The sequence below is a fragment of the Sinohyriopsis cumingii genome, chromosome 16, assembly GCF_028554795.1.
Source record: "Sinohyriopsis cumingii isolate HCF-2022 chromosome 16, ASM2855479v2, whole genome shotgun sequence".
NCBI lineage: Eukaryota > Metazoa > Mollusca > Bivalvia > Unionida > Unionidae > Sinohyriopsis > Sinohyriopsis cumingii.
The window spans coordinates 43,847,386-43,862,245 of record NC_142976.1 but is presented as its reverse complement, the minus strand read 5'-3'; the positions used below and the strand labels follow the sequence as shown (position 1 = coordinate 43,862,245).

The following is a 14,860-nucleotide window of genomic DNA, read 5'->3' as shown; positions in this document are numbered from 1 at the left end:
AGACCCCTACGGAGTACAGATGGCCAAGAGCTACTCACTGACGGGAAATCTATCCTGAACCACTGGTCAGAGCACTTCCACACCCTCTTCCAGAAGGCAGGTATTGACAGCATCCCACAACAACCACCAAAGATGGAACTTGATGAAGCACCCACACTGCAAGAGACTGAACAGCTGAAGGCTGAAAAGGCTGCAGGACAAAATGGTGTCCCACCAGAGATATGGAAGAGAGGAGGCCCAGCATTGCACACCAACCTCCATGAGTTCTTTGTTTGCTGCTGGGAGCAAGGGAAACGTCCACAAGATCTCCAAGATGCAGTGGGATACCTCTGGTCTCCATTGCAGGCAACATCCTTGCTAGAGTATTACTGAACAGGCTGGTACCCACCATTGCAGAAGAACATGCTCCAGAGAGTCAGTGCGGCTTCAGAGCCGATAGGGGCACAACTGACATGGTGTTTGTCCTGAGACAGATCAGGAGAAATGCCAAGAACAAAACAAAGAACTGTGCAAAGGCATTTGACACAGTGAGCAGAACTGGACTGTGGAAAATCCTTGAAAAGCTCGGCTGTCCTCCAAAGTTCCTAACCATGGTCATCCAGCTACATGAAGACCAGCATGATCAGGTCAGAAACAATAACGACCTGTCACAGACCTTCCCCATCGTAAATGGCATAAAACAGGGCTGCGTGTTTGCCCCCACATTGTTTTCAATCTTCTTCAGCATGATGCTCCAAAGAGCAACAGAAGACCTTGATGACGAAGATGGCATTTTATCTGATTTCGTAATGATGGCAACCTCTTCAACTTAAGGCAACTCTAAGACCTTGGAAAAACTGATTAGAGAATTTATCTTTGCAAATGATGCTGCCCTTGTTCCCCATATGGAAGCCACCTTACAACGTGTAACATCCTGCTTTGCAGAAGCTAGCCAGTTCCTTGGTCTCAAGGTCAGCCTAAAGAAAACTGAGGTACTTCACCAGCCTACTCCCAGGGAAGATTACTGGCCACCAAGCATCTTCATTGACCAGACAGAGCTGAATGTAGTCCACCAGTTCATCTACCTGGGCTGTGTGATCTCCTCTGATGCCAAGATTGACAAGGAAGTAGGTAACAGACTGGCCAAGGGAAGCAGAGCCTTTGGCAGACTCTATAAACAACTGTGGTACAGTGCCAGTCTCAAGAGAGATACAAAGATCAGCATCTACAGAGCTGTCGTACTGACCACCCTCCTATATGGTGCCGAATTCTGGGTCACCTACAGCCTCCACCTCCTTGAACACTTCCATCAGTACTGCCTCTGCACCATCCTCAACATCCATTGGAGTGACTTCATCACCAACACTGAAGTCCTCAAATAGGGATCACCTGCATTGAGGCCATGCTCATGAAGATACAGCTACACTGGGCAGGGTACATGTCCAGGATGGAGGATCATTGCCTGCCAAAGATTGCACTGTGTGGTGAGCTGTCCACTGGCCACCATGATAGAGGGGCACCTCGAAAGAGATATAAAGACTCCTTGAAAATGACCTCACCACCTGTGGCATCGATCACCACCAATAGGCATCACAAGCTGCTGACCATGAAAGCTGGCAACATACAGATCACCAGGCCATTGCAACTTTTGAACAAAACAGATGGGCCAGCTTGGAGAAAAAAGATCTCGAAGAAAAAACCGGGAACCATTGGCAGCACCCACCATAACCCAGACATTCCCCAGCAGCCTCTGTGGACATACATGCCTGTTACATATTGGGCTCGTCAGCCACTGTATGCAGTAGAGGTGGACATACCTCTTCCCAAATCTTTGCAAGCGAAGTCAAGCCAACAATATATATATATATTTATATATTACTGTCAACCCCATGTTCTACATGTCGTAATGGAATTGTTGTTGTTGTTATAGAGTTTAACGCCATTTTTCAGCACAGGATAGGCTATACATGGCGGCCAGTATTAATGGTGGAGGAAGAAAACCCCAGAAAGAACCACCGACCCACTAGAAGCTACCGGCAAGCTTTCTCACATATCCACATTGTCCGAGCCCAAGACTCGAACCCATGCAGACAGAGGTGAGATGGCAGTGATCCGTAATGGAATAGCCTTCAGAGTTTTGATTAAGGTTTTTCATAACAATATTTCCTGAACCCCTTGATAGGTTCTGTTCATATTCAGATGCTTCATCATGCATCAGGGATGGTTTATTCTTAATATACTGCTCAATCTTTTGATCCTGGGTCAAGATCACAAGGTTTACAGAAAAGTAAATTTCAAAGTCCTTTGTTCTGGTGAGAGATTTAAGGAAAGGGGGAGTGCTGAAAACGATTTAATCGCAGCCATACATAGTTGTCATTTGATGCCCCTCCTCAGTAAAAGAGCATTTGATTTAGCAGTTAGATTGATTTAAAGCTGAAGAGTTCTGAATACATCTCTTCCTCGATAACTTTTGCACAATGGGGTCCACAAACATTGATCACACTATAAGCGAGGGTGCAAGTTACCAAGGGCGTACAAAAATTGAAAAAATCTACTAAGACATTGAGGAAATGGGTGGTGGGTAGGGAACTGGTCTGTTTAATGAATGAATCCTTGTTTTACAATCACTTTGATTATAATTGTTAATAATGTGCTTTATCTAGTGAAGTTATTCATTATTCTGTGTAAATAACATTTAGTTTCAAAATGTCCAGCATGTGAAAGATCATTCCAACTGGTTTCAACAACCTTAACGTTTATGCTCAAACATCTGTGTATTACGTCACTTCATTATGCTTTGTTGATTAGTCTGCTTCCTGGAGTGGTATTTAAGAGTACACTGCCAGGTGGAGAGTCAAAGTATCAGAGAGCTAGACTAACTGTTGATACACAACCAAACAAGATTCCTTTTTTTTCAAAACCTAGCGAAATTTATTTCATAAGACAATCGTCAGTGTCGAAACTGTATTCAGTTAGTACAATATTGATGCCATGATTTCATTGGAAGTAATATTGAAACTTCTTACCATCCTTGAGGATGTCTGTAAGTGCCAATTCAGGAAAACTCTAAAACTTCCTTGCCCACAGTGGTCTGTATCTGTAAAACAAAGTTCTTCATTTTATGAAGTATTCAGTTCCCTTGGTTACCTTGCTGTCTTTGATCACAGTTATGAATGAGTTGGTTGATTTATGGTAGTTTAATTATGTTAAGTACAAGGTAACATTTTGGGGCCCCAAGTGGCTGCATGGTCTAAAGCGCTCGCCATTCCGGATCACTGCCATCTCACCTCTATCTGCGTGGGTTCGAGTCTCAGGCTCAGCTAGCTTGGGTACGTGGGAAAGCCTGCCAGTAGCTTCTTATATGTCGGTGGCTCTTCCCTGGGTTTTCCAGGGTTCTTCCTCCACCAGCTATACTGGCCGCCGTATATAGCCTATCTTGTGCTGAAAAATGGCATTAAACCCTAGAACAACAACAACAACATTTATGACAGTGTTCGATTGAGCAACTGAAGTGAGTTCATCTGACATACGGCCAGGGCTGCTAGATTTTAAGTATGTGGGATTTGCATGCCTATTAACTTTTCTTTTATTCCACCTCCTTTATTTGATTCAAATGACATAAATAACAAGATAAAACAAAGGAAGCCAGCATTTAATTTAGTGTAACAATGCAACAAATACTTTTACGAATCTGTTATCAAAACTTGGTAGGCACTTAATTAGGTTCAGAGAGAAATGCTGGCGCACATGTTACAGTAGATTGACACATTTTACCTTTAAATATGCATTGCATTTATGATGATTACATTTTAGAGGAACACAAATTTCACTTAATAAAAATTATTTGAATATTAATATACTACCTACACTATTCGTAAGTCTCATTTCAGTGATCAAAATTTCCTTGAATATCTTTAATTAGGGTGTATTAAGAAGGGAAAGAAAATACAACTAATAATATTAATTTTATGACCTCTTATTAAAAGATGATAATTTCAAAATGCTGATTAAAATTTCCAGGTCCTATCTACCATTTTTGACCATGAAACAAGCAATATATAAGTGTTTCAATTACCAATTTTGATCGTGATTTTCTTCAAGTTCAAGAAATAGGGATCAGATTTTTTGGTATTTTCTGGTTTTCAAAAATGGAATCTGTGCCTGACCCTGAGTTATCAGGGTGTGAGTTATCAAGGGAGATGTGTATCTGTATAAGTGATGCTGAAATACTCTTTCATTTTAACCAAAAGGCACTTTGTAAGAATTGTTTATTTCTGAAGCATCTTATCTTGTGTTCCGACAGAAGTCTTGATTATTGTCGGTCTGATTTTCTGTTTGGCAGGTTTCCTTTTTTTTAGTAGCTCACGTGGCAGTAAGATCAAGTCAGTTTATCTCATGAGCACTTGTATGTTTTCTGTCATCTGTTCACTTATATCTTGGCATGCAAGTATTCTAGCATCAAGACCTGTCAAATTTGTTCAAATGATACCTGTGTGTTCCATCATGTATGGGCACCATTATTAAAAATAGCAAAACCTAACATCTTATAAAACCACTTAACAGAATTTGACCCAATTTGATGAATGCCTTCACAAAAAATACTGAAGAGAATTTGATCAAATTTGAAACAGTTCTAACGTAGAGGACTTTTAGATTGATACAAATGATGCAGATCTGTGACAGAATATGGCCACAGTTACTAAAAATAGTAAAATCTTTAAGAACTTCTCATGAATCACTGAACATAATTTTGATCAATAGTTTGCAGGAAGCATTCTATCATAAATGTCCTTTATATTTGTACAAATGATGCCATTCCACTTTTAAATCGATTTCCTTTTATGAAAAATAGAAGAAAAATGATGCTTTCAATAGTGGTCAGATTATGCTGATTTACCATTAATGAATGAAGATATACAAAAAAGGGAAACCCTGAAATGTTTTTAAAATGTAGAATTAATATCATTGGAATAAAATCTTCACAGAATGCATTCTGGAGATCCAGCTTTCTTGGCCAATTGCTCTTGAATTTGGCTTTTAGGCAGAGGTCAGCAAGATGTGTGATCTTGGGACTCTTGTTTGTACATAGGTACCAGTGCTGCAAAGAATGGTGCTATTCTTGTTCTTGTTCTTATTCTTTTTATTCTTGTTCTTCTTTTTATTATTATTAATATTATTATTCACAGGTATCCTGCATCCTCAGCAAGTGGAGGCCCTCCTGCAAGAGATGGTCTAGCTTCACAACCCCCTGCTAGAGAGAGGTCACCCTTACGAGGTGCTGATCCCTATGATGACCGATATAGAGACCCCTACAGAGATCGAGTACCTCCCCCACCCAGGTAAATATACTAATTATCAGACTAATGTTTTCATCAGCATAAACTTGAGTCTGGACTATATATAGTTTAGCTCTTGTAATTTGAATTTTTTTAAAGTGAAAGATTGGTGACTTAAGTTCGTCCATTCAAGTTTCTTGAGTCAGGAACTAAATTTAAGAGACTTTGGTGAAATAGGAGCTTTGACTAAGTGTCACAAACCTGTCTTAGCAAGAAAATTATAGCATTCAAAATGAATTGAGAATAAAATATTTAAAATAAACAAATCTTCCTTTCAGAGGCAGTCCTTTACAGTTACTCTTTAAATGCTACATTCACTTGAAAACCAGTTCATAAAATAACATTGTTTCTGGATTGCTTACCTGTTTCCAAGACAGGTTGTCCTATGCTAGCATGACTCTCAAAACAGCCAGGATCAGTGACTTGATGCAGACTGTCATTGTTTTTAGACCAGCTGCATGTCATGTTTAACTTTGCAAAGAAATATTGGTATTTACAAACTCTTGCTCTCCAACAAATGTCAACCTAAAAATGTTTGTTTCTTTTAAAAAATCCTTCTATAACTTAAAAATTTTGTTTTTGACATACAAGATTTTTGGTGAGAGATATGTAATAGATGAAATTCCGTCAAAACATTATAATTTTAATGCTCAGAGTATTTATGCTTAAATTAAACTGTACAGAAACAAAATACACATATAGTACATTGTATATTTGGGTACACTGATCTGGGTGGTGCATTTAGCCATCTCGTGTATGCTTCATCACCCATTTGTAAGGTTTACTTTGATGAAAGTTTTTGTTTCACCCACTACAGCATTGTTTTTAAATGTTTTGCATATCTGTTTGAACAAGTGCATATGCAAACAACATTTCATTGTGTCATGTATTTGATAATCGGACAAGATTATTTTTTAATTTTCTGCTAAGTAGGGTGTGTGTGTGATTTGGATTTTTAACGTAGCTTTAAAAAAAAAATCATTCATATCACTACAATGACTGCAGTGTGGCAGTTTATAGTAATAATATCAGGTTATGGTATGGCTGTGCATCCATTATGCATTGTCAGTCACCCGTCAAGAGAAACTGCCTCATTTCACTGTGGAGTCCATATTTATGATCCTTTTGTGATCAAACTTGGAATAAGTCACAGCATTATCTAAAAATTTCACCCAAAAACATAAGCAAGTTAAAACCAAAAGGAACAAATGTGTTTTAATAGAGTTAAAACAGCACAGAAGCAAATCCTCAGTATGTAGACTCCAAGTGCATGATTACTAAGTGTAAGGTCCAAATGTTTATGATTGTCAACAAATGCAAGTGATTTATTTTGGAACTTAAGTTTGGGAAAGAGTAGGTTATTCCTGTTGCTGAAAAATATGACTTCAGTCTTTGCTGGATGAGGCTTACCAACCACTGATTGTATATTTAGTTAAACTTTTAAAAAATGAAGTGACTTCTTAGCATATATACATTGTACATGTAGGTGGAATTTTTGCTATTTTTAAACACCTCATTTATTGGTGAAGTAAACATGACATGTATGTAGCTGGTAAAAAAATATATACCAGAGTCGGCATTTGAGTATCAGAAATGAAATGTACAAAAAAAAACCACCAACAAAATCCATAACTTTAAATTTGCATATATTATTACGATCAACCATCAGATTGGCTGCCATTACTTACAATAGAAAAATGTTAAAATAGCATCTTTTCTAAATCACTAAATAGAATTAACCAATTTAGCCAGAAAGCATCATGGTATGAATGGCTTTAAAATTTGTAAAATTGGTGCTGATCCACCTTCAAAGATGACTGCAATTACTAAAAATCAAAACTGCAGCATTTGACCAAAGTACCCTGTTAAAGAACTTTGAAATGTATGCAGATGATGCTGATCCACTATTAAATATGGCCACTGTTAATAAAAATAGAAAACAATATTTACATTAGGCCAAATACAAAAATGTGTGGTTCTGGTTACATGAAGAAGAAATGACAGTAGTTAGGTCATTACAAACTTTAAAAAAAAATATATTCTTTTTTGTCCAGATGGATTTAATTGAAGCATAAACTTACAAAAAAGTGTCATTCACATTCTGAATTTGAAATTTGATTGTAGTTACATCTTGGTTCAGCTTTTTTCTTCTTCCAAAATTTCTTTTATTTTTCCAATCCCCACCCCCCCATTGTAGGGCAGGAGGAAAAAATAGTGTCAGACAGGTAACCAGAGCCATGCATACATTTCTGCTTTGCCTTATCTGCTACTACTGCACTTCTGTTCCTTTTGCTGGAGCTTTTCTCCAGTCCAAGGTGATTATTCCCTGCAATTAATAATAGGAGGTCTTGTAGAAACAAAAAGATATCAGTCTGATACTTCTCTCAACTTCAGTCATTCATTATAGTGGCATTCTTTGACTTGAATATTCCATTATAAAGATAGAATTTACTTATAAGAATATTTGTCTCCAACAATTTCAGTTAGGAATAAATATTTTGTTTCACGGAATGTTGTTTTGACAAGAAGGATCCCACATGGGTAGAGTTTGAGTTCAAGATGCTTTATTTCACCAGTTGTCCAAGCAAATGTTTCAACTTGGCAGTCAGAGTATCGTAGTTATTCTTACATAAACAATTATTTGGTTCAGAAATTATCTATAAAAATATTAGTTTTGTAGCAAGGATAAACCAATACTTGATCGTCACATTCAGCCCAGTGTTCGAGTACAGCTGACATATAAAAACACCCACAATTCAAACCAGCCTGATTATATAAGAATTTTTGCTCAAAACTGAACATTAGATGTTTATTTCTTTTATGATCAGCACTATAGGGGTCATTCCATATCAAGTGTGGCAGATTTTGGAAAGTGGAGAATTCAGCCTCCTCAAAAACATCTGTAAAAAATATATGTTAAAGTACATGTTTCATGAATATTGACTTGCCCCACCACAGGCTTGTAATAAATCATTTATATGGTTTTTGGGGTCACATAATTCGAATTTAACATTAGAATGGGTCTCCAAGTTACCCAGATTGATTTATCAAAAATCTGGCCAAACCCTTTTTACTTTACACCACAGACTTTGAAAACTCAAAAACATATCAAGATGACGAGAACCTTGAACAGTTTTTTGATATGTTGGAGGCATTAAAATGAAGTCTAAATCCCATCAGTTTCAGATTTTTAGGAGGTTGTCTAGGGGGTATCATGACTTCTTGAATAAGAGGGAAATTCAGAAGTTTTTGATTTGGAAACAACTTTAAAACAAAAAATGTGAAATTCTAATGAAGATACAGGTCTTTTTACAGATTAATTATGGAGTGTCATCCATTGCCTCTCTACATGCCCAATATTTCATCACTATCTGTTTGCATGTGGATGCTGGACTGCTGCAAAATCCTGAAAATAATTTAGTACATTGCTTGGGATAGGGTTTTTGTGCCCATGTAATTTGCCAACCATGCAAGATTGCTTTAAGATGATTTCAAATCTGGGATCTACACAAAAAGATCTAGAGGACTTGTGATTTTAAGCTGTCTAACCCAATTAGAAATGTGGTGAAAATTAACCCCAGCTACATACTTTCCCAAGTTAATGGTTTCATTAAATTTTTAGAAAGCTGTATCTCAGTTTTTGAGCTATGTGCCTAATATTTTGTAGGTCATCACCCCTCAACATGCACTTCAGCATATATTTTTTGTAGATTTTTTTGAGGGGGTCAAATTCCCACCCCTGGCCCACTTGACATGGAATGACCCATATTGATTATTAGAGATGTCATGATTTATTGATGAATATTGGCAATGTGACATTTTCTGTGATGCTGTTCTAGATTGACATCTGTGTTATTTGCTAGAATATCCCAATATATATAATGCATAAGCACTCCAGGGTGAGGTAATGTAATACACATGAAATAAAGTAGGGGAAAAAAAGAAACTACAAGTTTTATGTCTCAGCTATTAAATATTTAGATTTTGACTCCTTTTTCTTTTACAACACCAAAACAATGACATAGGTTGACGTAGGTATTACATACAAAGACAGAGTAACAGGTAGGTGTATGTATTGTGTAACAGACTATCTTCACTCATATGTATTGTATTTTCTGTCAACTGTATGATACATATCCTTGTCTGTATTGCATCACTGCCCAAGTATTGTGATATGTATCATATCATGACCAAGCAGGCAGTGCATTGCTATAATACATGATAATTTGTGTATATCATACATTTTCAAAGTAGACAGATGCTTTTTTGTTAACATGGCATACATTTTGTATATTTTGCATAAATTAAAGTAGGCTGATACATTTGGTAAACATGGCATACATTTTATACATCATACATTTTCAAATTTGCCAGATACATTTGGTAAATATAGCATACTTTTTTGTATATCATACTGTTTCATAGTAGCCAGATACTTTTTGTAAATATGGCATTCATTTTGTATATTCTACATTATTTAATGTGGTCTGATACTTTTGGTAAACATGGCATACATTTTGTATATTATACATTTTTTAATGTGGGCTGTTACTCTTGGTAAACATGGTATACATTTTGTATATTAAACACTATTTAATGTAGCTAGATATTTTTGGTAAACATGTCATACATTTTGTATATTGTACGTTTTCAAAGTAGCCATATACTTGCAGTAAACATGGCATTCATCTTTTTCATACATTGATCATGCTTTTACTATGAAGAAAACAAATAGAATGCTCTGCTCATAATTCCCCATGATCATCACATGCTTGCATAGGAGACTAGAAAGGCACCTATTCATTTTTAAGTCAAAAAGTCTGTCTCACAGATGGAAAGAAGGGAAAACGATTTCCACCAAACCCTCCACCCCTGTCAAGTTTTATGCCACAAACCGTGACCAGACAGGGATGGCTTGCATTAAAGACGATAATAACTTGTTGATTTGAGGCTCAAAGGTTAAGGTCAGAGGGGCTTCTTGAAGGAAAAACATTTTAACCCAAAAACTCGAGCAGCTTGCCACAACACATGACTATATCATATGAATGGCTTACATTTTAGGCAAGAAAATCAATTGTTGATTTTGTGATAATTAGGTTAGAGGTTAAGGTCACCAAGACTGAAAGAAGACGTTTTTATTGTATGCAAAATATTTTGAGTTCTGCGACCATGTTTGTTGTGGATAGGTTTGCATGTAAGATGAGGAAGATACTGATTGATTTCATGCTCAAAACATTTTAGTACACATCCAGTGAAAGAGGGTTTTATATAAAATGAGTAATAAGGGTTTTTGAAATGTCATTTTAATTCTATTGTAATGATGATTTAATGTACTATTAAGATAACACCTGTTGTTGTAGGGCTGCAGTTGAGCAGGGCCGTGATCTCCCCTCAGCTCATCTGCCGCCTCCAGATCTAAGGTAGGACACACTTTCTTCATAAACCTCTTGGATTTATGTTGTACTCTCCTCTCCATTATTTATTTATATATAAATGTGATATTTAAAATTGCTTTTGTAACCTGCTGTTCATTGACTTCGACAGTAAAATGGACAGATTCTGTTGTCTTTATTTTGTGCTTGCCGTGGTTAGAATAATTGGTCAGGTACATGGATTCATTTTTGGCACAGATTTTCTTGTCATGATTAAAAATAATAGTACATTACTTGTAACTCTGAATTTACAAAATTTTGTTGGGTACCAGTTTTCTTGTAATTTGTTATTGGTACAAGCCATGAATTTAAAAATTCAACAAGCAGAATCCTTCCACCGAATTAGTAATACCCCTTCATAACTCAACAAATATAAGTAATGATGAAAATATAATTTTGTTGGCAAAATAAAGAAACTGGAAAGCAACAAAAATAAATGAATTCACAGTACTTTTGATATTCTTTAAATGTTCTGTACAATGGTCTTGTATGGTTTTGGGCACCAAAATACCTGTTGAAAATTTCTAACCATGGAAGATTCACCGTGTCTGTGTTTGAGGAGTGACAGTTTATTTTGAAAGTTAATGTAGTCTGATGGTCTAAGCTGTTTTTGTATTTTCAAAACCTCCAGTAGCATGTAAGGGCTTGCAATGTTTAGAATTTATATGCTTGCATACACTTGCAAGTTGACAAGTGTTTTTAAACTTTTTTTGGTTTTGGAGGAGTACAATTTAAATTCAAAATATTACATCATCTTCTCTACAATCAAGAAGCTGAAAGGACATATTTTCACCAGTGGATTATTCTTTCATTTCAACTTGTTCATAGTGACTTCATGTAAAAAAAATGTTATGACCCATGATTTACCATCCTTTTAACTTGGGTGTCTGAGCATAACATGCCATTCTGTGTTAAATGTATTTGTTCCTATTCATGTTCTTCCAGAGTTCATAAAACAGTTACAACATTGTGATGCATATCACATCTCAGATTCAGTATGACAATGCATGGAATGTTGAAGTCTCCAAACTAGTACATATTGTGATGCATGCTTTGAGTGTATATTGTCATGCATATGTCTCTGATTTATAGACAATGCACAGATATGTAGTTAGGAAAATATTGAATGAGTTTGATTGTTGCATTCTGCTACACTATTTAGATTAGTGCTGGCCCTTGATGGCCCATCCACCTGACTTCACTCCATTTTGGCAAGAAAACTTTATATTAAAAAGACCTTGAACAAGGTTAATTTCCAGCATTACACATGTTTTAGAGAAGTTATGGCCCATGAATACACAGCTTTTCTTAACTTTGATTTCCAAACACAATTTGCACTGTTAAATACCCTGTGGAGCAAATAGGTTTGAGCAGATTCCTATGTTATGCACCTGTCACCTAAATTTCTTTCTTTAAATAAGAAACCATCTCACATGTTAGCAGCTTTGGTTAACATTTTGTGTTAATTTCATTTCTCATGTGGAGGACATGGTAGTGTTTCTGATTCAGGAATGTACCTCAGTGTATGTTTGCACTGCCAGGGAAGTGTTGGTGTTCTTGTTTTTTTCTGTTGGCATGACTACAGGTTTGGCATCTTTGGTCCACATAGATGCACCAGTTAAAAAGTTTAATCAGCCCATGTAAGACATGTCCAAAACAATTAAATGATATAAAAATAGAATAATCATCATTTAGACATCACAAAAATTAATTAGGAAGGAAGCCCTTAACTTTGATTTGGCTTTTGAAAACTGTTACCTCTTGAAGGAAGGTCATGGCATACATCTTAATTTCACAGATATAATGTTCATTGCAGTTGCTAATTATGTTGAATATTGATTGCAAGTTATTTATTAATGGGACTAGAATCTTCCAGAAACAACTGTTAGGCCAAATGTGTGAAGTTCAAAGAAATATTTTACGTAGATGTTTTCATATGGGATATAAATTCTGTAATTGCAGCAACTTCTTTCACACTCTATTTCCATAATAGCTGAATTTCTTGTTGAAACTTCAGTTCAAGATTTGGTCGGATCTATTCTAAAGCTCAATATTTAGAAAACTGTGATAAAAGAAAGCGAGTTTTCAGAATACAGGGGGATTTAATAAAAAAAATAAACCATCTCCTCACCACCAAATATTTGTTTCTGGGTACTTAGTTTCCTAAGCACTGACTATTAAAGATTGTTGCTTTCCACAACTGTGAGATTGCAACAGCTCTGTCCTGTCAGTACAGAACATGCATGGTGTGAAGGCCAGCAAATCCAACAGCATTTGATGTTTCCCACCTACTTCGACATTTCCTAACTTCTTTCCCTAATAAAAAAAATGTTTTAAAAAAAACTATCTTTAAATGCAGCCAGTATTGTTAAAAAAGATCTATATTTCTTTTTAATCATCATTTTAAAAATATTTTTAAAGGGGTTTTAAGACAATTTAATCTTTATTTTAAAAAATACATCTGTGAGGACAAAAGGTCAAAGATTAAGGTAACTGCAACTGAAAAAAGAAAAATAGTTTCTGCACAATAGCATTAGTCCTACATCACATAACCTGGACCAAACTTTTGTGGATGGCTTTTACTTTACTTAAGGACGGAGCCTCTCAGTCTCATAGGTAAAGATCTATTGAGAAAAGAAACAAGATTTCTATACAAAAATTTCAGTTCATAGCCAAGTACCTTCACCAAAGTCTGTGGATGACTGACACATTTGGCATATTCGTTATTCTTCCCCCTTTTGAGAGACCAACCCTTTTACAAGGCCACATTTTCATTGCCTAATAAGATGTGGACCACTCTGCCACATTTCTGCTCTGATAAGTCACTTGTACAAAATGTATACTTTATTGTACCAAATACTTAATCAGATGATCAGCCTATTGCCCACTTGTATAAAATGTGTACCTCATTGCGTTTTTTGATGCTAAACTCTTACCTTATTTTATAAATTGTGCATCTAATCTTGCTTTGTTTGAAGATAAGCCCATCCCTTACATTACAAAATGTGTACTTTATCATGCTTTTTCTGATAAGCTGATCACTTACTTTACAAGATGTGTATCCAATTATGCTTTATTTGACAATAAGCCCATTGCTCACATTACAAAATGTGTACCTAATCATGCTTTATCTGATGATAAGTTCATCACTTACATTAAAAATGTGTAACAACTGCCTCGCTTGGTGCTCAGCATTAAGAGGTTAGTGTTAGGACTGGTCAGCCTGGTGTCAGGATAATGTGACTGGGTGGGACAGCATGCCACTTGTTTGCAGCATGATGCCCCAGTGCTAGACATCACTATAAACTGCCACACTGCAGTCATCGTAGCGATATGACTGAAAAATTGTTAAAGCTACGTTAAAAATCCAAATCACACACACACAGACACACACACACACAGACACACACACACACACAAAATGTGTACCTAATCATGCTTTATCAGATGATACACCCATCCCTCACTTTTCAAAATGTGTACCTGTTCATGCTTTATCTGATAAGCTCATCTCTCTCATTACAAAATGTGCACCTGTTCTTGCTTTATCTGATGATAAACCCTTAGCTCACATTACAAAATGTGTACCAGTTCTTGCTTTATCTGATGATAAACCCTTAGCTCACATTACAAAATGTGCACCTGTTCTTACTTTATCAGATGATAAACCCATCACTCACATTACAAAATTTGTACCTGATCATGCTGTATCTGATGATAAACCCATCCCTCACATTACAAAATGTGTAGGGGCCCCAAGTGGCCGAGTGGTCTAAAGCACTTTCCGTTACGGATCACTGCCATCTCACCTTTGTCTGCGGCGGTTCGAGTCTCGAATTCAGCCAATGTGGGTATGTGAGAAAGCTTGCCAGTAGCTTCTCGTGGGTCAGTCATTCTTTCTGGGGTTTTCCCAGGTTCTTCCTCCACCATTAATACTGGCTGCCATGTATAGCCTATCATGTGCTGAAAAATGGTGTTAAACCCCACAACAACAACAGCAAAATGTGTACATGATCATGCTTTATCTGATGAAAAACCCTTACCTCACTTTACAAAATATGTACACGATCCTGCTTTATCTGATGATAAACCCTTACCTCACTTTACAAAATG

General features: G+C 36.4%; 1 protein-coding gene across 4 annotated transcripts in view; it reads left to right on the top strand.

Moving 5' to 3' along the window:
* The window catches only part of LOC149780326 (nuclear receptor coactivator 5-like), a 62,257-nt gene that overhangs the window by 28,753 nt on the left and 18,644 nt on the right, over window positions 1-14,860 (top strand). For 3 of the 4 annotated variants that reach the window (XM_089937198.1, XM_089937194.1, XM_089937195.1), the window contains 2 exons: window positions 5,166-5,318; window positions 10,676-10,735. In XM_089937198.1, the coding sequence (XP_089793324.1) occupies window positions 5,166-5,318; window positions 10,676-10,735 (213 nt within the window). The remainder of the gene's footprint in view (window positions 1-5,165; window positions 5,319-10,675; window positions 10,736-14,860) is intronic. The other variant, XM_089937197.1, reaches the window with a different exon arrangement.